This window comes from Bubalus bubalis, chromosome 5, assembly GCF_019923935.1.
Source record: "Bubalus bubalis isolate 160015118507 breed Murrah chromosome 5, NDDB_SH_1, whole genome shotgun sequence".
Lineage (NCBI taxonomy): Eukaryota > Metazoa > Chordata > Mammalia > Artiodactyla > Bovidae > Bubalus > Bubalus bubalis.
Genome location: NC_059161.1, coordinates 19,785,475 through 19,809,306, shown reverse-complemented (window position 1 = coordinate 19,809,306; position 23,832 = coordinate 19,785,475). Strand labels below are relative to the sequence as shown.

At 37.4% G+C, this 23,832-nt stretch overlaps 1 protein-coding gene across 4 annotated transcripts in view; it reads left to right on the top strand.

Moving 5' to 3' along the window:
* Positions 1–23,832, top strand: part of CEP350 (centrosomal protein 350) — a 159,682-nt gene that overhangs the window by 15,385 nt on the left and 120,465 nt on the right. For 3 of the 4 annotated variants that reach the window (XM_006048586.3, XM_006048584.3, XM_006048587.3), the window contains exons 2-6: positions 13,083–13,168; positions 14,195–14,241; positions 17,624–17,738; positions 18,571–18,730; positions 23,017–23,639. In XM_006048586.3, the coding sequence (XP_006048648.2) occupies positions 13,096–13,168; positions 14,195–14,241; positions 17,624–17,738; positions 18,571–18,730; positions 23,017–23,639 (1,018 nt within the window). In that variant the 5' untranslated portion in view covers positions 13,083–13,095. The remainder of the gene's footprint in view (positions 1–13,082; positions 13,169–14,194; positions 14,242–17,623; positions 17,739–18,570; positions 18,731–23,016; positions 23,640–23,832) is intronic. The other variant, XM_006048585.3, reaches the window with a different exon arrangement.

Genomic DNA, 23,832 nt, shown 5'->3' with positions numbered 1-23,832 from the left:
TTATAGTCCAACATTCACATCCATATATGACTACTTTAAAACCATAGCCTTGACTAGATGGACCTTTGTAATGTCTCTGCTTTTGAATATGCTATCTAGGTTGGTCATAACTTTCCTTCCAAGGAATAAGCGTCTTTTAATTTCATGGCTGCGATCACCATCTGCAGTGATTTTGGAGCCCCCCAAAATAAAGTCTGCCACTGTTTCCCCATCTGTTTGCCATGAAGTGATGGGACCAGATGCCATGATCTTCGTTTTCTGAATGTTGAGCTTTAAGCCAACTTTTTCACTCTCCTCTTTCACTTTCATCAAGAGGCTCTTTAGTTCCTCTTCACTTTCTGCCATAAGGGTGGTGTCATCTGCATATCTGAGATTATTGATATTTCTCCTAGCAATCTTGATTCCAGCTTGAGCTTCCTCCAGCCCAGCGTTTCTCATGATGTACTCTGCATATAAGTTAAATAAGCAGGGTGACAATATACAGCCTTGATGTACTCCTTTTCCTATTTGGAACCAGTCTGTTGTTCCATGTCCCATTCTAACTGTTGCTTCTGGACCTGCATATAGGTTTCTCAAGAGGCAGGTCAGGTGGCCTGGTATTCCCATCTCTTTAAGAATTTTCCACAGTTAATTGTGATCCACACAGTCAAAGGCCTTGGCATAGTCAATAAAGCAGAAATAGATGTTTTCCTGGAACTCTCTTGCTTTTTCAATGATCCAGCGAATGTTGGCAATTTGATCTCTGTTCCTCTGCCTTTTCTAAAACCAACTTGAACATCTGGAAGTCCACGGTTCATGTGTTGCTGAAGCCTGGCTTGGAGAATTTTGAGCATTACTTTACTAGCGTGTGAGATGAGTGCAATTGTGTGGTAGTTTGAGCATTCTTTGGCATTGCCTTTCTTTGGGATTGGAATGAAAACTGACCTTTTCCAGTCCTGTGGCCACTGTTGAGTTTTCCAAATTTGCTGACATATTGATTGCAGCACTTTCACAATATCATCGTTTAGGATTTGAAACAGCTCAACTGGAATTCCATCACCTCCACTAGCTTTGTTTGTAGTGATGCTTGCTTTCTAAGGCCCACTTGACTTCACATTCCAGAATGTCTGGCTCTAGGTGAGTGATCACACCACTGTGATTATCTGAGTCATGAAGATCTTTTTTTGTACAGTTCTTCTGTGTATTCTTGCCACCTCTTCTTAATATCTTCTGCTTCTGTTAGGTCCATACCATTTCTGTCCTTTATTGAGTTCATCTTTGCGTGAAATGTTCCCTTGGTATCTCTCATTTTCTTGAAGAGATCTCTAGTCTTTCTCATTCTATTGTTTTCCTCTGTTTCTTTGCACTGATCATTGAGGAGGACTTTCTTATCTCTCCTTGCTATTCTTTGGAACTCTGCATTCAAATGGGTGTATCTTTCCTTTTCTCCTTTTCTTTTTGCTTCTCTTCTTTTCACAGCTATTTCTAAGGCCTCCTCAGACAACCATTTTTCCTTTTTGCATTTCTTTTTTTTGGGGATGGTCTTGATTCCTGTCTCCTGTACAATGTCACGAACCTGTTCATCCGGCACTCTATCAGATCTAGTCCCTTAAATCTATTTCTCACTTCCACTGTATAATCATAAGGGATTTGATTTAGGTCATACATGAATGGTCTAGTGGTTTTCCCCACTTTCTTCAATATAAGTCTGAATTTGGCAATAAGGAGTTCATGATCTGAGCCACAGTCAGCTCCTGGTCTTATTTTTGCTGACTGTATAGAACTTCTCCATCTTTGGCTGCAAAGAATATAATCAGTCTGATTTTGGTGTTGACCATTGGTGATGTCCATGTGTAGAGTCTTCTCTTGTGTTGTTGGAAGAGGGTGTTTGCTATGACCAGTGCATTTTCTTGGCAAAACTCTATTAGCCTTTGCCCTGCTTCATTCTGTACTCCAAGGCCAAGTTTGCTTGTTACTCCAGGTATTTCTTGACTTCCTACTTTTGCATTCCAGTTCCCTATAATGAAAAGGACATCTTTTTTGGGTGTTGGTTCTAAAAGGTCTTGGAGGTCTTCACAGAACTGTTCAACTTAAGCTTCTTCAGCATTACTGGTCAGGGCATAGACTTGGATTACTGTGATATTGAATGGTTTGCCTTGGAAACGAACAGAGATCGTTCTGTTGTTTTTGAGTTTGCATCCAAGTACTGCATTTTGGACTCTTTTGTTGACCGTGATGGCTACTCCATTTCTTCTAAGGGATTCCTGCCCACAGTAGTAGATATAATGGTCATCTGAGTTAAATTCACCCATTCCAGTCCATCTTAGTTCGCTGATTCCTAGAATGTTGACATTCATGCTTGCCGTCTCTTGTTTGACCACTTCCAATTTGCCTTTATTCCTGGACCTAACATTCCAGGTTCCTATGCAATATTGCTCTTTACAAAATCGGACCTTGCTTCTATCACCAGTCACATCCACAACTAGGTGTTGTTTTTGCTTTGGTTCTATCCCTTCATTCTTTCTGGAGTTATTTCTCCACTGATCTCCAGTAGCATATCGGGCACCTACCAACCTGGGAAGTTCATTTTTCAGTGTCCTGTCTTTTTGCCTTTTCATACTGTTCATGGGGTTCTCAAGGCAAAAATACTGAAGTGGTTTGCCATTCCCTTCTCCAGTGGACCACATCCTGTCAGACCACTCCACCATGACCCGTCTTGGGTGGCCCCACTTGGCATGGCATAGTTTGATTGAGTTAGACAAGCTGTGTTCCATGTGATCAGATTGGCTAGCTGTCTGTGATTGTGGTTTCAGTCTGTCTGCCCTCTGATGCCCTCTTGCAACACCTACCATCTTACTTGGGTTTCTCTTACCTTGGGCGTGGGGTATCTCTTCACGGCTTCTCCAGTGAAGCACAGCTGCTGCTCCTTACCTTGGAAGTGGGGTAGCTCCTCTTGGCCACCACCCCTGAGCTTGGACGTGGGGTGGTAATTAAGTACTCATTGAATTTTCGTTAACTGAATGAATGATTGTGTGTGTGAGGATAAGTGCTGTAGAAAGTTAATAAAATGGTATGGGAAACAGATGAAGTAGTAATTCTTAAGGGACTGCCTGGGAAAGATTTATAGGAGATGACATTAGAGGTTGGTCTTGAAGGGTATTACTGCTAGAGAAAATTTAGGAAAAGAAGATATGGAGATAATGAAAGTTTCGATGTTTAGAGAAAGCGTGCTAGGTATAGCTGTTTGACAGGAGCAGTTGGTATACTGTGACAATAGCTAGGGGTAAGACAAAATTAAGGGTTGTGAAGAGTTCAGACTTCCATTGTGCTAAGGGATTTGGAACTTTATCCTACAGATGATAGTCACTGAAGAGTTACAAAAGTAGAGTTGCTAGGATCTGTTGTAGAAAGGTAACTTTGGTTGTAGTATGGAGAATGTTAGGAGCGGAATAATTTAGGAAGCTTTTTTACTATAATTTAGGCTAAAGATGATGCTCTTACAGAGGCAAGGGGAAGGGAGAAATTAGAAATATCTTAAAGATTTATTTTTCAGCATCTTTGCAGAGGCATGTTTTACATATCATAATATCTTAAAGTTAGCATTGACTTGGTAACTCAGTAAATAATGAAGTGAGGAAAAGGCAGGGATGTCAAAGATGAGATGGATGCATGGTAATCCCATTTGCTAAGAGAACAAGAAGAAGGAACCATTTTGAATATAGATGATAATGAATTTGGTTCTGAACTTGATAAGTTTGAAAGGCCAGTTGAACTTGGAGATGCACCATCAAGTAGACTGAAAACTTGGGTCCAGAGCTCAGAGAACAATTCAGGACATAAAAATATGATGACGTTTAGGAAGTAGTTGAAACCATGAAACTGTGTGAGTTTGCCTGGGAACAAGGAGCACAAAAAGAAGATGCCTAGGAATGGAATCAGAAAGAAATAGAAAATACGAACAGATTGATTACTAGTAATGACATTTAATCAGGAATCAAACGTCTCCCAAGAAACAAAAAGTCCAGGACCAGATGGCCTCATGGGAATTCTACCAAACATTTAAAGAAGAGTTAATACTGTCCTTCTCAAACTGTTCCAAAAAATTGAAGAGGAAGGAATACTTTCAGACTCATTCTTCAAGGCCAGAGTTACCTTGATACTAAAATTAGACAAAGACTCTACAAAATAAAGGAAGGAAGGAAGGAAGAGAAATTGCAGATCAATATTACTGATGAACATAGATGCAAAAATCTTCAACAAAATATTAGCAAACCTAATTCAAGAATACATTAAAAGTAAACACCATGATCAAGTGGGCTTTATTCCAGAGATGCAAGGATGGGTCAATATCTGCAAATCAATCAACCTGATACATGACATTAAAAAAATGAATAAAAATCACACAATCATCTCAATAGATGCTGAAAAATCATTTTGACATAACATAGCATCCATTTATGATAAAAACTCTAAACAAAGTGGGTATAGAGGAAATATACCTTAATGTAATAAAGGCTGTATATGACAAACCCACAGCTAACATTATACTCAACAGTGAAAAGCCCAAAGCTTTTGTTTTAAGATTGGGGACAAGATAAAAATACCCACGTCTGTCACTTTTATTCACATAGTAGTGAAAGTCCTCCAGTTCAGTTCAGTAGCTCAGTCATGTCCGACTTTGCGACCCCATGAACTGCAGCACGCCAGGCCTCCCTGTCCATCACCAACTCCTGGAGTTTACCCAGACTCATGTCCATTGAGTTGGTGATGCCATCTAACCATCTCATCCTCTGTCATCCCCTTCTCCTCCTGCCTTCGATCTTTCCCAGCATCAGGGTCTTTTCAAATGAGTCAGCTCTTCGCATCAGGTGGCCAAAGTATTGGAGTTTCAGCTTCAACATCAGTCCTTCCAATGAACACCCAGGACTGATTTCCTTTAGGATGGACTTGTTGGATCTCCTTGTAGTCCAAGGGACTCTCAAGAGTCTTCTCCAGTACCACAGTTCAAAAGCATCAATTCTTCTGCTCTCAGCTTTCTTTATAGTCCAACTCTCACATCCATACATGACTACTGGAAAGTCCTAGCCACAGCTATTGGACCAAAAAGAGAAAGAAAGAAAAAAAAGGCATCCAAATTGAAAGGGAAGAAGTAAAACTGTCACGATTTGCAGATGATGTGATACTATGTATGGAAAACCCTAACAGCTCCACCAAAAAACTGTTATGCATAATAAATGAATTCAGTGAAGTTTTAGAACACAAAAGTAATATACAGAAACCTGTTACATTTTTATACAGTAATAACTTTCAGAAAGAAAAATTAGGAAAACAGTCCCATTTACAGTTACATTAAGAAAAAATATACCCAGAGGTAAATTTAACCAATAAAGTGAAAAACCTGTACTCTTCAAGCTAAAAGACATTGATGAAAGAAATTAAAGTTGACACAGATAAATGAAAAGAGATACAGTCCAATCTTCATGGACTGGGAAAAATAATATTGTTAAAACCCATACTACCCAAAACAATCTTATGTAATCCCTGAAATGGCATTTTTTACAGAACTAGAGCAAATAATCGTAAAATTTGTATGGAACTGCAAAAGTTAGTAAAAGAAAAGTTTTGACAGATTCTCTTCTTTCTATGAGGAGATTTTTTTTTTCATTCTAGTTATTCCTCAATGATTCTTTTTTCTATTTTTATAGAAAATGGTGACATATGTATTATATATTCTTAAGTGAAGAACAAACCTACCTCAATAGATTTTATTAATAACATTTATTGGGCATGGGATAACCATGGATTATGAAAGGTGAATTATTGTCAAATTGAAGTACTTCATGATACTGAACATATTATAGAATTTAATTAAAATTATAATTGTAAACCTAAGCTAGGATTTGGTTATTTCATGTTATCTGAAAATACTTTGGGAGAGGGGAGAATAAACTGGAAGATTGGATTGACATATACACACTACTATATATAAAATAGGTAACTACGAAGGACCTACTGTGGGCTTCCTTGGTGGCCACTTAAGTGGTGAGAGACATGGTTTTGATCCCTGGGTTAGGAAGATTCCTTGGAGAAGGAAATGGCAACACGCTTCAGTATTCTTGACTGGGAAATCCCATGGACAGAGGAGCCTGGTGGGCCACAGTCTATGGGGTTGCTAGAGTTGGACATGACTTAGCTACTAAACAACAACAAAGGACCTACATTATAGCTCAGGGAACTCTACTCAATAATCTGTAATGGCCTTTTTGGGCAAAGAATTTAAAAAAGAGTGGATATATATATATATATGTATAATTGATTCACTTTGCTGTACACTTGAAACTAACACAACATTATTATTCAGCTGCTGCTGCTGCTGCTCACTAACTTCACCAGTGTTCCTGGCCTTTTGTCTACCCATCACCCTGACTTTTAGCAGGCATTTATTGATAGAGCCATGCAGGTCATTATAGTTTTTATATATTTTTATTTTATATACTTTCCTTTTTATATACTTTTCCTATTCCTTTCTGGAATTCCTTGAGTCCCCCACCTCTGGGGCTGCTCTGGTGCTAAGTCGCTTCAGTTGTGCCTGACTCTGTGCAACCCCATAGACAGCAGCCCACCAGGCTCCGCCGTCCCTGGGATTCTCCAGGCAAGAACACTGGAGTGGGTTGCCATTTCCTTCTCCAATGGATGAAAGTGAAAAGTGAAAGTGAAGTCGTTCAGTCGTGCCCGACTCTTAGCGACCCCATGGACTGCTATACACTAGTAAAAATTTAAAGAAAAAAGAAAATACTTTTAACTGAAGTTTAATATATTGAAAAAGTATATGAGTGTACAGTTTGGTGAAGTCTTACAAACTGAACACACCCAAAAAGTCAGCACCCAAATCAGTTCAGTTCAGTTGCTCAGTTGTGTTCGACTCTTTGCAACCCCATGGACTGCAGCACACCAGGCTTCTCTGTCCATCACCAACTACTGGAGCTTACTCAAACTCATGTCCATTGAGTCCGTGATGCCATCCAACCATCTCATCCTCTGTCATCCCCTTCTTCTCCCGCCCCCAATCTTTCCCAGCATCAGGTCTTTTCCAATGAGTCAGTTCTTCGAATCAGGTGGCCAAAGTACTGGAGTTTCAGCTTTAGCATCATTCCTTCCAAAGAAATCCCAGGGCTGATCTCCTTCAGAATGGACTGGTTGGATCTCCTTGCAGTCCAAGGGACTCTCAAGAGTCTTCTCCAACACCACAGTTCAAAAGCATCAATTCTTTGGTGCTCAGCCCTCTTTATAGTCCAACATTCACATCCATACATAACTGCTGGAAAAACCATAGCCTTGACTAGATGGACCTTTGTTGGTAAAGTAATGTCTCTTCTTTTTATTATGCTGTCTAGGTTGGTCATAGCTTTTCTTCCAAGGAGTTAGTGCCTTTTTATTTTGTGACTGTAGTCACTATCTGCAGTGATTTTGGAGCCCGAAAAAATAAAGTCTCTCACAGTTTCCATTGTTTCCCCATCTATTTGCCATGAAGTGATGGGACCAGATGCCATGATCTTTTTTTACTGAATGTTGAGCTTTAAGCCAACTTTTTCACTCGCCTCTTTCACTTTCATCAAGAGGCTCTTTAGTTCCTCTTCACTTTCTGCCATAAGGGTAGTATCATTTGCATATCTGAGGTTATTGATATTTCGCCCAGCAATCTTGATTCCAGCTTGTGCTTCATCCAGTCCAGCATTTCTCATGATGTACTCTGCATATAAGTTAAATAAGCAGGGTGACAATATACAGCCTTGATGTACTCCTTTTCCTATTTGGAACCAGTCTGTTGTTCCATGTCCAGTTCTAACTGTTGCTTCTGGACCTGCATATAGGTTTCTCAAGAGGCAGGTCAGGTGGCCTGGTATTCCCATCTCTTTAAGAATTTTCCAGAGTTAATTGTGATCCACACAGTCAAAGGCCTTGGCATAGTCAGTAAAGCAGAAATAGATGTTTTCCTGGAACTCTCTTGCCTTTTTTTTGATGATCCAACAGATGTTGGCAGTTTGATCTCTGGTTCCTCTGCCTTTTCTAAAACCAGCTTGAACATCAGGAAGTTCACAGTTCACATATTGCTGAAGCCTGGCTTGGAGAATTTTGAGCATTACTTTGCTAGCGTGTGAGATGAGTGCAATTGTGCGGTAGTTTGAGCATTCTTTGGCATTGCCTTTCTTTGGGATTGGAATGAAAACTGACCTTTGCCAGTCCTGTGGCCTCTGCTGAGTTTTCCAAATGTGCTGGCATATTGAGTGCAGCACTTTCACAGCATCATCTTTTAGAATTTGAAAGAGCTCAACTGGAATTCCATCACCTCCACTAGCTTTGTTCGTCGCGATGCTTTCTAAGGCCCACTTGACTTCACATTCCAGGATGTCTGGCTCTAGGTGAGTGATCACACCATCATGATTATCTTCGTCATGAGGATCTTTTTTGTATATTTGATTTTGCCAAATCAGTAAACAATATTATTAGTACCTCAAGCGCTTCCTTGCTCCAATTTTTGTCACCCTCCTCCCAAAAGCATACATAAGAAAAAAAAAAGAAAGCATAAATAATGACCATTGTCAGTTCTAACAGAGTACATTAATTCTGCTTGTTTGATGTTTTATAAAATGTATACAGTGTGTACACTAGTTTCTGGCATTCTTCACTTAACACGTTTGTGATGCTCGTCTGGTTGTATGTAGTTGTGATTAGTTCATTCTCATTTGTTAGGTGGTGAATATACTGCAATGTATTTACAGGATGAGATTCTGTAAATGTCACACTCTTTGTATTTAGTCATTGCTTTTGAAGATGATTATTAATAAGGCTGTTATTTTGAAGCAGATAGATTCTTTTTTTTTTTTCCCCTTGGCTGCACTCTTTGTTGTGGCACACAGCCTTTCTCCAGTTGCTGTGTGCAAAGGCTTCTCTATTTGTAGAGCATGGGCCCTAGAGCATGGGGGCATCTCTAGTTGTGGTGCACAGGCTTAATTGCTCTGCAGCATGTGGGATCTTAGTTCCCTGACTGGGATCGAACCTGTATCCCCTGCTTTGGAAGGCTGATTCTTAACCACTGGACCACCGGGGATGTCCCTGAAGCAGATTCGTTTCTTTTTGCTGATCTCCACTGTCTCAGCTTTATCGGCATTAGCTCTTCAGTGTAGAGATTTTGGATGTATATGCAGGTTTTGATAATTTAATCTGTTTCTGCTTCCCATTAGAAAATTGATCATTATTATATATTTTAGTGTTTATTTTAAAATGAGGTCTGCTCAAAGAAAAGTTTTGTCTAGTCATTGACAGATTATTTAGTAATATAGAATAGCTCATGTTTGTTTCGGAGAAGGCAATGGCAACCCACTCCAGTACGCTTGCCTGGAAAATCCCATGAACGGAGGAGCCTGGTGGGCTGTAGTCCATGTGGTCGCTAAGAGTCAGACACGACTGAGCGACTTTACTTTAATTTTTCACTTTCATGCATTGGAGAAGGCAAGGGCAACCCACTCCAGTGTTCTTGCCTGGAAAATGCCATGGACGGGGGAGCCTGGTGGGCTGCCGTCTGTGGGATGGCACAGAGTTGGACATGACTGAAGTGACTTAGCAGCAGCAGCAGCAGCAGCTGCCACATGTTTGTTTAGTTATCATTTGACACTTAACTAGACCAAAAGTATCTTTATGAGAAGGACAGTGAAGTGAGTTTATTTTTCTAACTATGTTGGTAGCTCTGATTCTAACTCCGGTTAGAATAACTTTAACTATTGGCATATTTATTGATTTTAAATTTTTACTATTCTATTTTTAAACACCTAGATTGACTTTTATTAGAATCATATTGTATAACCTATGAAAATTTTATTTTTAGAAAATTTTTATTTTTGGAACCTTTTTGAAGTTTTTCCTAAAAAGTTTATAAATCAGGATTGTTTATTATAGGTAAAAGTAGCACTCTTAAAAATTAATTATACCTTTAGTTTTTCATGTTTGGACTTAGTAGGTAGGCTTTTCCTTTTTTACGTAAATTAGAGTCTTTAATAATTACGATATTGAACTGCCTTTACAGACATTGAAGAAAATTATTTTTATCAAATATGACAAAGGTTTACTATACTATTTATAATGTAAGATGGCACCCTACTCCAGTACTTTTGCCTAGAAAATCCCATGGACGGAGGAGCCTGGTAGGCTGCAGTCCATGGGGTCACGAAGAGTCAGACACGACTGAGCGACTTCACTTTCACTTTTCACTTTCCTGCATTGGAGAAGGAAATGGCAACCCACTCCAGTGTTCTTGCCTGGAGAATCCCAGGGACGGGGGAGCCTGGTGGGCTGCTGTCTATGGGGTCGCACAGAGTCGGACACGACTGAAGCGGCTTAGTAGTAGTAGTAGTATAATGTAAGAACTCAGCAAATCAATAAGAAAAACTTTAATATCCTGGTAGATTAGTGGGCAAAGAACAAGAAAAGATAGTTCACAAATGAGGATCTAAAATGAAGTTCCATGGCAGAGTGTTTACTCCTTCAAGCAGTCTACTAAATTGAAATTAAAGAAACCATTTTCTGGTACAAATAAACTTACTTACAAAACAGAAACAGACTCACAGATTTAGAGGACAAATTTATGGTTGCCTAGGGGAAGGATGGGGGAAAGAAGAGATAGATTGGTAGTTTGGATAGATAGGTAGTTTGGTAGTGTGTGTGCACTAAGTTGCTTCAGTTGTGTGTCTGACTCTTTGCCTGCCAGGCTCCTCTGTTCATGGGATTCTCTAGGCAAGAATACCAGAGAGTGTTGCCGTGCCCTCCTCCAGGGATCTTCCTGACCTAGGGATCAAACCCATGTCTCTCATGTCTCCTTCATTGGCAGACGGATTCTTTACTAGCGCCACCTGGGAAGCCCAGATGGACACATACACACTGCTTTATTTAAAGTGGATAACCAACAAGGACCTACTGTATAGAACTCTATGTGGCTGCCTGGATGGGAGGGCAGTTTGGGGGAGAATGGATACATGCATATGTATGGCTGAGTCCCTTCGCTGTTCACCTAAAACTATCAAAACATTGTTAATCAGCTATATCCCAATACAAAATAAAAAGTTTTTAAAAAGCCATTTTTTTCCCTAAAAGGAATATAATTAATATTCCTTAATAATCAACAAAAGTAAAAAGCATAGTTAATACTAAAATATATTAATGAAACTGATCAGCTCGTATTATTGTAAATTGGAAAACAGTTCAGCATTGGATCTCTAGAGTAGCATGTTCTATATGTTCTTTAGTTCAGTTTTTGCATACTTTGTAGATCCTGTTCTTGTTGAATAATCCAAATGAGCAAACATTCATATATACAGCTATTTTCATTACAGTGTTATTTATAATAGAGAAAATGAGTCATATTATTGTATTGATAAACTCTTGTTGGATTACTTCCAGGATGGCTCATTCATATGGCTATAGGCAGGAACCCTAAGTTTTTTTTGCCACATGGATCTCTTCATAGGGTTGCTTGACTGTCCTTATGACATGGCAGCTGGATCCTTGAGAGAGAACAGGCAGTGCCTTTTGTGACTTAGTTTTGAAAGTCACACGTCATTTCTACCACATTTGATTTGTTAAAAGTAAACCACTAAGTCCAGCCTACAACCAATGAGAAGAAAATTAAGCTCCACTTCTTGAAGAAAGGAGTATCAAAGAATTTGTGAATATATTCTAAAACCCACTTCAAATGTCTAGCATTTAAATAGGACACAAAATTGAAATTATAGTGATTACAGTAAAAAAAAAAGTAAAAAGAACAGAAGGGATCTTAATGATTGTGTTAAGATTTGGAGAGCAGGAATGAGTTTTCCCCTTCTACATTTTCCAAACTATGTTTTTATGTGACTTTTACAACAGAATTTTGTCATCAGTCTGTTTAGTTAGCATAAGTAGATCATGATCTTTTTCTTTGAGTCATTATATACTTTTTTCCCCTTTTTAATTTGTGTTTTGTGGTGAGATACATGTAACATAAAATTTACCATGTTAACCATTTTCCAGGATTCAGTTTAGTGGTACTAAATACACTATTACTATTATGCAGTCATAGTAACCATCCATCTCTAGAACTCCTTTCATCTTGCAAAAATGAAACTCTATACCCATTAGACAATAGCTTCCTATTTTCCCCTTCCCCCAGCCCCTGACAGCCGCTATTTTACTTTCCCTTCCTATGATTTGGACTATTCTGGGTATCTCATATAAGTGGAATCATATAGTATTTGTCTTTGTAACTGGCTTATTTCACTTAGCATAATGTTCTCAAGGTTCATTTATTGTAGCATATGTCAAAATATCCCCCTTCTTTAAGACTGAATAATAATGTTTTATGTGTATACTGAAAGTGAAAGTGAAGTCGCTCAGTCGTGTCCTACTCTTTGGGACCCCGTGGACTCTAGCCTACAAGGCTCCTCCATCCATGGAATTTTCCAGGCAAGAGTACTGGAATAAGTTGCCATTTCCTTCTCCAGGGGATCTTCCCACCCAGGGACTGAACCCGGTTCTCCCGCACTGCAAGCAGATGCTTTTACCGTCTGAGCCACCACACTACATTTTACTTATTTTTTCATTTGTTTATGGACACTTTGGTTGCTTTCATCTTTTGATTGTTGTGAGCAGTGCTGTGAACAAATATCTCTTCAAGCCCCTGCTTTCAATTCTTCTGTGCTGGACCATATGATAGTTTTCCTTTAAATTTTTGAGGGACTACTGAGCTATTTTCCATAGCAGGTGTACCATTTTACATTCCAACGAACAGTGCACAAGAGTTACAGTTTCTTCACATCTTCATTAACACTTTTGTTTGTTGGTTGGTTTGATAGTAGCTATCCTAGTTTGTGTGAGGTGGTTATGATATAATTTTTAATGGTTTAATTTTCCAAGCAAAAATAAAGTTACTAAATTATCAGGAACTCTTAAGAGAATATAAACATAACTTTTAGAGATGACAAAATTCTTTTTTGACTTTCACAAAAGGCAAGATAGGGCATTTTCTTCACTGATAGTATAATGTTGATTTTCAGTGAATGCTGATGATGTGATTGCAGGTAAATTGGCAGGATGAGGAGCAGCAAATCAAAAGAGGTGCCTTTACCAAATCCAAGGAACTCTCAAAGCACGGATACTATTCAAGGTATGATTTGTTTTGTTTTTTTTTTAAACTGAACTTAATGCTTTGTTTAGGTCCTGTGCCTAAGATTTTGGGCTATTCAGTAAATGAAAATACCCATATGCTTTGATTTATAACAAATGGATAAATGCTTTTTAAAATTCAGTTTCATTTTAAATATATGATGTACTTTACCTTCAGAGGCACACAATAGTAAACTGTCTTGTAAAGCAATACATTCTTTTTTTAAAAAGAATCAGTATATGTAAAATTAGTTATATATAATATTTTACAATAAATTCTGACTTAATGTCAATAAATGATACTATATAGCTCCCGATATAGACCTGTAGTGCACAGATTAAAAAGTTATAGTCTCATTGAACTTCTTGTTTTTAGTGATGCATGGGGGTAACTTTAATTTAGGACTTGATTATTTTGAGGGACTTTGACAAATGTGTACATCTGGAGCAAGATAATTGGGTTCGTGAGGGACCTGGAAATCATGTCACATGAAGAGCATTTAGAGAAGATGAAAATATTTATCCTAGAGAAGGCTGACTCAGGGGAAATATATAGACTCTTTGAATATATACTCTTTGAAGGGCTATTGTCTGAAAGAATGAATAGATATTACCTTTGTTTCTACTAGTAGGTTGAAGTCTGGAGTAGTTTTCTGATCTTTTCATATCATAATACGAAATGCAGTATGGTACTTAACAGTGTATTTGTTCAGCTCATTGGGATAAACTGAGGATACTGCTTATTGTTGGAGATGTAGATGGGGGTGTTAGTCTAGTTGTCCTATGGGATCCGTGTCCTAGGGGGATCAGTGCTTAATACAGCTCTAAACCATGTATTGGGAAGCTAGGCTTTACAGGATGGGAGAAGAATCATGTTTTGGTTCAATGTAATAAAGCGCTTGCTGGAGAACAGTTCTGCCTAATAAAGTGGTTCTCAAACTTTTGAGTGCATTTAGGAGCTTATTAAAATGCAGATTTCAAGGTCCACTTCAGAGATCCTAATTCAGTAAATATTAATGTTGCCCAGCAGATATAACCGCACCATGGGATGCACTTTCTCAGACCAAGGCTGCTGTAAGTAATTATAGGTTTCATTTATTTCCTTCTAGTTTAAAATTTTCTGTTATGATTGAGTAGATTAAAATTCTTTTCTATAGTGCTTTTTTTATGAGAAAATAGTTAAACTTTTCAATATGAAAAGTTACATACTATGTTACAAAATTAACATTAGTGACAACTATTAGATAGTAAAGCAGTAATTAGGACATTAAGTATCAGAAACATTAGCACTATGGCATATAGAATATTAAACTATGTTGTGTTATTTATTCTGCTGTAATAAATTTACTCAGTTGGTATGTTGAGATGAAGTTTTAAAATGTAGAATTTATTAGAGAAGGTAGGAATGTGTCTATGTAGGAAGCTCATAGAACGGAAATGAAAGGGACAGCTTTTGTTTGAGTGGACTGTGAGTCACCTGCTAGTTTTTTGTGGCAGTAACAGGTTGTTTTCTCTTAGTACTGCTGAAGAAGGATGATTATGGGCCACTGTTCTCATTTATATTCGGTCCAGTCTTGTCTGGAGTTTAGGAATCCAGATTTGTCAAGTGATACATAGCTCTTTAAAGAGAGACCTTTTTCTTTTCTTTTTCATTTGCTCTCTAGGCAAATTGCTCTTCTAATATATATTAGGTTGGTACAAAAGTAATTGTGGTTTTTGCATTATTGAAATTTGCCATTTGATATTGGAATACACTCTAAATGTGGTTATGTTATACATCATTTTAACGTGCATTTCTCACTTTATGTTTTTTTTTTGCTAAAGACTTAAATTACTTGCTGCTTATTTTATATTTTTTTTAGACTATGGAAATTATGTTAGACAAAAAGCAGATTTGAGTGATTTTCTTATTCAAGTTCAAAATGGGTCATTTGAAGCAACAGAGACAACTGACAATAACAGTACTTTTGGACCAAGAACTGCTAACAAACGTACAGTGTAGTGGTAGTTCAAGAAGTTCTGAAAAGGAAACAAGAAGCTTGAAGATAAAAGAGCATAGTGGCCGGCCATCAGAAATTAACACGACTAATTGAGAGCCATCATCGAATTGATCCTTATATAACTGTGCGACAAGTTGCTGAAGAACTCAGTGTTGACCATTCTACAGTCGTGCAGCATTTGAAGCAAATTGGAAAGGTGAAAAAGCTCTATAAGTGGATGCCTCGTGAGCTGACTAGAAGTCAAAAAAATCATCATTTTGAAGTGTCTTCTCTTACTCTATGCAACATCAGTTGTATTTCTGATTGAGAATCCATTTCTCAATCGGATTGTGCCATGTGACGAAAAGTAGATTTTATATGACAACCAGCGACAACTAGCCGAGTGGTTGCACCGAGAAGCAGCTCCAAAACACCACCCTAAGCCAGACTTGCACCAGTAAAAGGTTCTTGTCACTGTGTGGTGGTCTGCTGCCCGTCTCATCTACTGCAGCTCTCTGAATCCTAGTGAAACCACTACCTCTGAGAAGTATGCTCAGAAAATCGATGAGATGCACCCCAAATTGCAACACCTGCAGCCGGTATTGGTTAACAGAAAGGGCCTAATTTTTCTCCATGACAGCGCCCAACTGCATGTTGCACAACCAGCACTTCAAAAGTTGAACAAATTGGGCTACAAAGTTTTGCCTCATCCAGATATTTACCTGACCTCTTGGCAACCAACTACTACTTCCTCAGTATCTCAACAACTTTTTGCAGGGAAAATGCTTCCACAGCCAGCAGGATGCAGAAAATACTTCTTAAGAGTTTGTTGAATCCTGAAGCACAAATTTTTATGCTACAGGAATAAACTTCTTATTGGCAAAAATGTGTTGATTGTAATGGTTCCTGTTTTGATTAATAAAGATGTATTTGAGCCTAGTTATAATGATTTAAAATTTGCAGTCTGAGGGCTGCCCTGTTGTGTCAGTGGTAAAGAATTCACTTGCCAATGCAGGAGACACAGGTTTGATCCCTGATCCACAAAGATTCCACATGCTGCAGAGCACAATAGCTGAGTTCAAGAGCCTGGAAACCACAACTACTGAAGCCCTTATGCCCTAGAACCTGTGCTTCCCAACAAGAGAAGCCACCGCAATGAGAAACCGACACACCACAACTAGAGAGTAGCCCCCGCTCTCTGCAACTAGAGACTCAAGTCCACACAGCAATGAAGACCCAGGACAGACAAAAATAAATAAATAAAATTAGTTTTAAAAAGTCACAGTCTGAACTGTAATTATGTTTGCACCAACCTTATATATATGTGTGTGTGTATGTATGTATATATATTTATATATTTGTCTTATTTGTTTTGTATTCTACCAGAATTCAAGTCATCTATTTTTTAACAGTGTAAACTTGATACTTTCTGTCCTATAATCTTTTGAACTGATTTGAAAGTCAATCTGGATAAGGTGCTATAACCTAGATTTGGTCATAATGCCGAGTCAGATTTTGGGTCCATGAATGTAGCAATCAGCATATATTCTTTGTGAGCATTGTACATTTATAATGTAAGAATAATTTTTATCCCATATTAAATTTAGAGGTAAACTAACTTAGAGCTGAATTGTTAATAGTTGTTTTTTAAAAAAAATTATTGGGTTTTAAAAATAATTTTTAGGGGTGATCAATGGTTCATAATATAAATGGGGGAACAGTCTGATATAGAATTATTAATATATAAAGGATTATTCCAATTTTGTGAGTACATTGCACTGCTAAAATATGTAAGAAGATAAATCAGAATTTTACACAAAGTTTTTATCTCTTTCTGGTGGAATTTTGGAATTTTGATTAATTTTATTTTTTTCTACTTTCTTCTGTTTTCTTCACATTTTCTCCTCTAAGCATTTAGGAGAAAATACTTTCTAAAATCATTGGTGGTTATATCAAAAGTCAACTGTAGTGCTTGGAAACCTGAATTTTATCTTATTAACTTTGTCCTTATTGTAAAACTTATTTTGTAGATATAAAATGATAAAAAGTTGTGGCTATTTAAATAATCCTAAATTTTAGTCTAGAGGAATTGTTCTTTCCTCATTTTTGCATATAAAACACATAAAATATGTAGAAATGCACAAAATATGTAGCATAATGATATGCAGCATACAATGTCAGAAAATTTACTGCTTTTAAAAAACTCAACAACTAAAAAAATAGTCAACAGGTCAAATGGAAAACTCTTGGTATTCTATAGACATTTTTATTTTTGTGTCCAAATTTGGGCAGCATTGGCCAATTGCTTAAGTAGTAAATAATAGAAAAACTATATTGTTTTTAGTTAAAATAAAGCATTCCTAAGTTTTTTCTGCTTTGGAGAAAGTTGTTGGACAATATAATTTAAGTAATTAAATTGATGGTAGCTGGTTTAGAATAGAATTAACCTATTTGTTTTGATGGTGTTTAAACTTTAGTTGAGACACATTGAAAACAAATTGGAAGTAGCCCCTACAAGTACAGCTGTGTTTGATTCTGTCATGGATACCAAGAAATCTTCTGCAAGTGCTACCAGAAAAATTAGTAGAAAAGGTATGTATGAGGTGACTTCCAAAGATATAAATATATTAAATATGAATTTTTGGTGTTTTGGTTTAATTTCTCCATATAGTCCCATGTATTTCCTTGTTCTTTTGTCAGAGACTAGATGCTTCATCAGCATTTAGTTCTTTTCCTTTGGTACTGAGTAGTTATGAAGCAGCCTCATGCTCAGTGACTGTAGATGATGTTTTCTCCGTCTTTTGATCAGGAACTTAGCACTACAGCATCACCTTTGGCAGTGAGTTTTCATTTGTTAGTGAGAATTTGATTTTGAGCCTTTAGGGTTATATATGTCCTTTTTTAAAAAAAGAAAAAAGTACAGGTATTTTAGTTTGAAATTTAGTTGACTGAAGACTTTTGTTTTTTTGGTTGGGATTTCTGATCAAAATTAGAATATTTATCTTACAAATACTATCATAAATTGACACTGTCAATATTTTCTTTGGTTACCTTTTATATATTTAATTTTGTGGTTGCATAATTAGTGGAATAAACCTGCAGATTAACTGAAACTATGATTCTTTTTTATAATCTGTGAGTCTTGGGTTTTAGCTGATGCATCTTTTTTGAAGTGAGAGCCTTTGACAAAAGGAATTTTTTATTTAGAATTTTACTTGGCGTTGTTTGCTTAGAATGCAGTCTTTCTCTATAGATTGAGTTACTGTAATAATAAAACCTGAATTTTTTTTTATCTACTTGCATGGTATCCAGCTTGAGAGTCCAGAAACAATAAGATACCTAAGTTATTTTCTTAAATGCTAGCCACGTTCAGAGACGGTTGTATTTTATATCATATGTTTTCATAGATTTCCTTTTTCTTCAGATGGTAGATACCTAGATGATTCTTGGGTTAATGCTCCAGCCTCCAAATTTTCTAAATCACGAAAAGAGAAATCTCGTAGTCCTCTCAGAGCTACCACCCTGGAGAGTAATGTAAAAAAAATTAATCGTGTGGAGTTTCGTGACCCTTTGGTTTCTTACAGGTTAGTGTGGGTTTCTTTTTTTTTTAAATTATCTATAGAGTTAACCTATAGTATTTGTACTAATATTATAGTTTATTTTCTCAGTTTTTCATCACACTCTGAATCTAGTAGTATTACCTTTTCCATTTTCCAAAAAGGTAAAGCAAAATCTTTTATATTATGAAATGCTAACTTTGTTCTTTTACAGATTGAATATTTGGGGAGAAGTAGTAATATTTGCTCCAGACCTCTCCATTGTAATATGCTTCCTGCACACAAATTATTTGGTTTCTGGAAGTATGGCTTTCTTCTCCCTTATATCTCAAATTGGGTGTTCTACACAGTGGTCTTCACATAGTTTAGTTTTCTTCTCTTTTTTGAGTTAGAGGGGGCTAGCATTAATCAGTTACCTAAAATTTCTTTCTTCTGAGAATGTGAGTTGGTTTATTGTTTGTGTTGCCAGTGGCTCGTTTTAACAATTTAGTTAGATGTTCAAGATTGATGAATGAATTTTAATATATGAATAGTATAAAATGCTTTGCATTTTTGTTAGCTAATTTAGGATATTCAGCAGATAAGATTAAAGAGTTTTGTATTTGAGGGACATTTTAACTACTGATAGAAATATGTTCTTGCTGTTAGGATAGCAAATAGTATTAAGTAATAGACACTGAAACTTACAGTTTGTTGTTTCATTTATAATCATTTTTTAGTATTTTAAAGTGTCAATCAGTAAAGTAAGGAGTTTTTAACGATGGTGCTTGGAAATACTTAGTTTTTATATTTGCTATTGTTCAGTTGCTAAGTCATGTCTGAGTCTTTGCGACTTTATCAACTGCATCATGCCAGGCTTCCCTGTCCTTCACTATCTCCCCAAGTTTGCTCAACCTCATGTCCATTGATTCAGTCATGCCTTCCAACAATCTCATCCTCTGTTTCCCCATTCTCCTCTTGCCCTCAGTCTTTCCCAGAATCAGAATCTTTTCCAATGAGTTGGTTCTTCACATCAGGTGGCATTCAGCATCAGTCCTTCCAGTGAATATTTAGGGTTGATTTCCTTTAGGATTGACTGGTTTGATCTCCTTGTTGTCCAAGGGACTCTCAAAAGAGTAGTCTCTAGCACCAGAGTTCAAAAGCATCAGTTCTTCAGTGCTCAACCTTCTTTATGGTCCAACTATCACATCTTATATTTGAGATAAAAAATTTGGGTGATGAAGGTGAATTATGCTTCCCCAGTGGCTCAGCGGTAAAGAGTCTGCCTGTAATGCAGGAGCTGCGGGTGATGTGGGTTCGTTCCCTGGGTCGGGAGGATCCCCTGGAGGAGGGCATGGCAACTCACTCCAGTATTTTTGCCTGGGGAATCCCGTGGACAGAGGAGCCAGGTGGGCTGCAGTCCATAGGGTCACAAAGAACTGGACACAAGCAACTTAGCACGCAAGCATGCAGAGGTAAATTATGGGTTTGATTTTCAGTGTGTTCCATTTGATGCAATTTTGAAATATCTAGGTGAAAATATTCAGTAGGCAGTTGGATGTTTGGGTAGGAATGTGTGTGGAAAAGTCAGTGCTGGGAATATAAATATGGGAGTTGTCAGTAGCATTGAAGTGATAAAAGTGAAAAAAATAAATAGAGAAAAGGCCAGGGACTTAATCTGGGTACAAGTGCATAGTTTAGAAAAAGGAGAAAGGGAAAATTTAAAAGAATAATGAGATGCCTAGAAACATAATCACTATCAGAATTGAAACTAAATTACTATTTCTATTCTAATATTCTTTCTGCAAATAATACTACCTCACATTTAAAATTGTGTAAATTATGTGTATTTTAAGAAAAGAAACAAATATCCATAGGATAGCTGTGAATAGAACACCCTTCACCTGGCCAGCTCCAGTCATCATCTAAAACTCAGCTTTTATCATCTTCTGTATGAAACAGTGCTGTATCTGTTTCTACCCCATTTCATTCCCTAGCTTATTCAACCCTTCCTCTGTGCTTCCCAGGTGGCACTAGTAGTAAAGAACCTGCTTCCTAATGCAGGGGACAGAAGAGACTCAGGTTTGATCCCTGGGTCAGGAAGATGCCCTGGAGGAGGGCATGGCAACCCACTTCAGTATTCTTGCCTGGAGAATCCTATGGACAGAGGAGCCTGGCAGGCTGTAGTCCATAGGGTCATAAGGAGTCGGACAAGACTGAAGCAACTTAGTACCACCTGTGCTTCCTCTGTTGGAGCATTTTCATGCTGCATTATATTTTGATTAAATGTGTACCCATTACATTACTTTATGTAAAACTACAAATCTGTCTCATTCCCAAATCATCTTAATGCTTGTCATTTAAGTATTCTATAGATATTTTTTCCAGCATTTTATTATGACAATTTTCATATTTATAGAAAAGTTGAAAGAATTGCATAGTGAACATCCTTATATTCATAGTAGATATTTAATGAGTGAGTAAGTGAAAGAATGTGTGAAATTCCTTTTTTTTTTTTTTTAAAGTTCATTTATTTTGGTCTATCTAATTTGGCTCTGCTGGGTCTTAGTTATGGCGTGCTGAGATCTTTAGTTGCAGCATGTGGAATCTAGTTCCCTGAACCTGGCCCCCTTCATTGGGAGTGCAGAGTCTTAGCCACTGGACTACAAGGGCAGTCCCTACTTTACTTTTTTTAGTTAATTTTCTTTCCCTTACGATTAAGACATGTAGGTAACCTACCATTTTATACTTTATTTTATTCTCTGTTGTTTAGTCGCTAAGTTGTATCTGACTTTTTGCGATCCCATGGACTGTAGCTTGCTAGGCTTCTCTGTCTGCGGGATTTCCCAGGCAGGAATAGTGGAGTAGGTTGCCATTTCCTTCTCCAAGGCATCTTCCTGACCCAGGCATAGAACCACATCTCCTGCATTGGCAGGTGGGTTCTTTACTGCTGAGCCAACAGGGATTCCTGTTTTATTCTCTGCATGTGCTGATTTTAGACCTTAATCATTTAAACAGTGAGTTGTTGCAGTCTGGTTGAGATAGTGAAAATAATTGAATTTAGTCTTGATCTCTAGTGGTAGCTGCAGAACTCAGTTCTCAGCCCCCGTCTTATTTAATAATCAGCCTCTTAGAAGAGGGTCTAATGTTTTTTGAGTCATGGACCCCAGTGAGAATCTGATAAAAGCTATAGACGGTCTCTTTAGAGAAATGCACACACTTGTGTACTCATGATAGCTGCAAAATTACCATATTTTGCTGTAATAGAGTCATGACTTTAATAATTTTTGTGATATTTAGAGTTTTATGCCTAAACTGAAAGATTTAGATCAGTATATACAATGGCACCATTAACGTGAACCACACATATGTAATTTAAATATTTCTAGTAGTCATATGCACACACCCAAAGATGTTTTACGGTCTTTATTTTTTAATTTTTCAAAATCTGGTACGTAATTTACATTACAGTACATCTCAGTTTGGATTAAGCACATTCTAATGCTCAATTGCCACATGTGGCAAATGTCTACTCTTTCGGAACTTGGAGGTCCAGAGGATTGTTATGTCTGTTCCTATAATTTTGTTGGGTAGCTTTTCATGTCTTCTTCCTACTGCTGAGGCTTGTCTTCATTAATCTCCCTTTTAATAACTGCTTCTGTTTCTAAAATATAACTTACTAGAATGATACGTAAAATCAAAATAGTTTCTGAAGGAGTACTTTTGCTAGTGTTTTTGTGAGTAGAGAATATGGACTTTGTGATGCATGCTTTGGCTGTGTCCAGTCTTCTTTGCCTATTCTGGAATTTCTAGACATGCTTTACATAACTTGAAGCTGCCAAAAAAATTGTCTGTAGTTCAGAGAGATTTAACTTTACTAACCACGTTTATCTGGAGGTGAATGTTTATTGTACTTCCACTTTATTTCTACTCCCAATCTGTTAATTTCGTACACTATTTAGAAGTTATATATGTGAAATGCCAGAATTTGAGAACTTTTTCCCCTAGTTCTTAAGATTTTATGGAGAAGTAAAATGTACATTTTGGTAGTAAGTGTCAAGTGAATATCCAAAGTCAGATTGTATTTCTGCTTTCTGGGATTCTTAAGGAAATCTCTGCATGCATCTTTTGCATAGTTTTATAATATGCACATTATGATTTAGATTATTTGCCATAATCTAACCTTTGATACCCAGGAGGCATTGAGCACTGAATTATTTCTAACCTACTAGAGTGTCTAAGTTTTGGGGTCTCTAATGTTTAGAGTTCTCCACTCAGTTTGTATGACTGGTTTTTGTATTCTTTATTTAAAGCTTATTATTTTTTAATAATAGGGAAGTCCATGGCACACCATCCAGTATAAGCCCCAGCCATTTAGAGTCAAAGCACGTATATTGTGTGGATGTTAATGAAGAGAAGCCTGAGAGTGGGAACCGGTTGATGTGCAGTCAAGAAGATCGGAATATACTTTGCTGTGATTTTGAGAGCTCCCAATCATCTGCCGTTGATGATACAGTTGTTAGGTTTTTAAACGATCGACCAACAATTGATGCATTGCAAAATTCTGAATGTTTGATTAAGGTGGCAGCTGCTGTGAGGAGTGATGAAGAAAAACCTAATAGAACAAAAGGAAATGAGAACACTTTGAAGTCTTCTGTGTGTACCATGGGCCATAATATTGATTCAAAAGTGTTACGGTTAACTGACTCTTCTCCGTCTTCTACTAGTACTTGTAATTCCCAAAGATTAGATATCCTAAAGCGACGACAACATGATGTCAAACTGGAAAAACTCAAGGAGCGGATTAGAAAACAGTGGGAACACTCAGAAGAAACAAATGGCCAGGGCCAGAATCTGGGTCATATTGACCATCCGGTAATGGTTGTTAATGTTGATAGCTCAGTGACAGCGAAAGTCAGGAAAGTGGCAACAGCACCACCTGCTCCAACATATAAAGGTTTGTAATCAGTGTTTACATCTTTTCCTGCCTCCTTGTCTCCTTGTTTCCCTAGGATGTATTGGAGTAGAGAGGATCATTTAGAATAGGGGGTGATTCTCAAATCAAGTGCATAAAAAAATTAATTCAAAGTGCATGCTAAAAATGCAGATTTAGATCCTTCAAGAGGTTCTTTAAGTTTGAGACCTCCCAT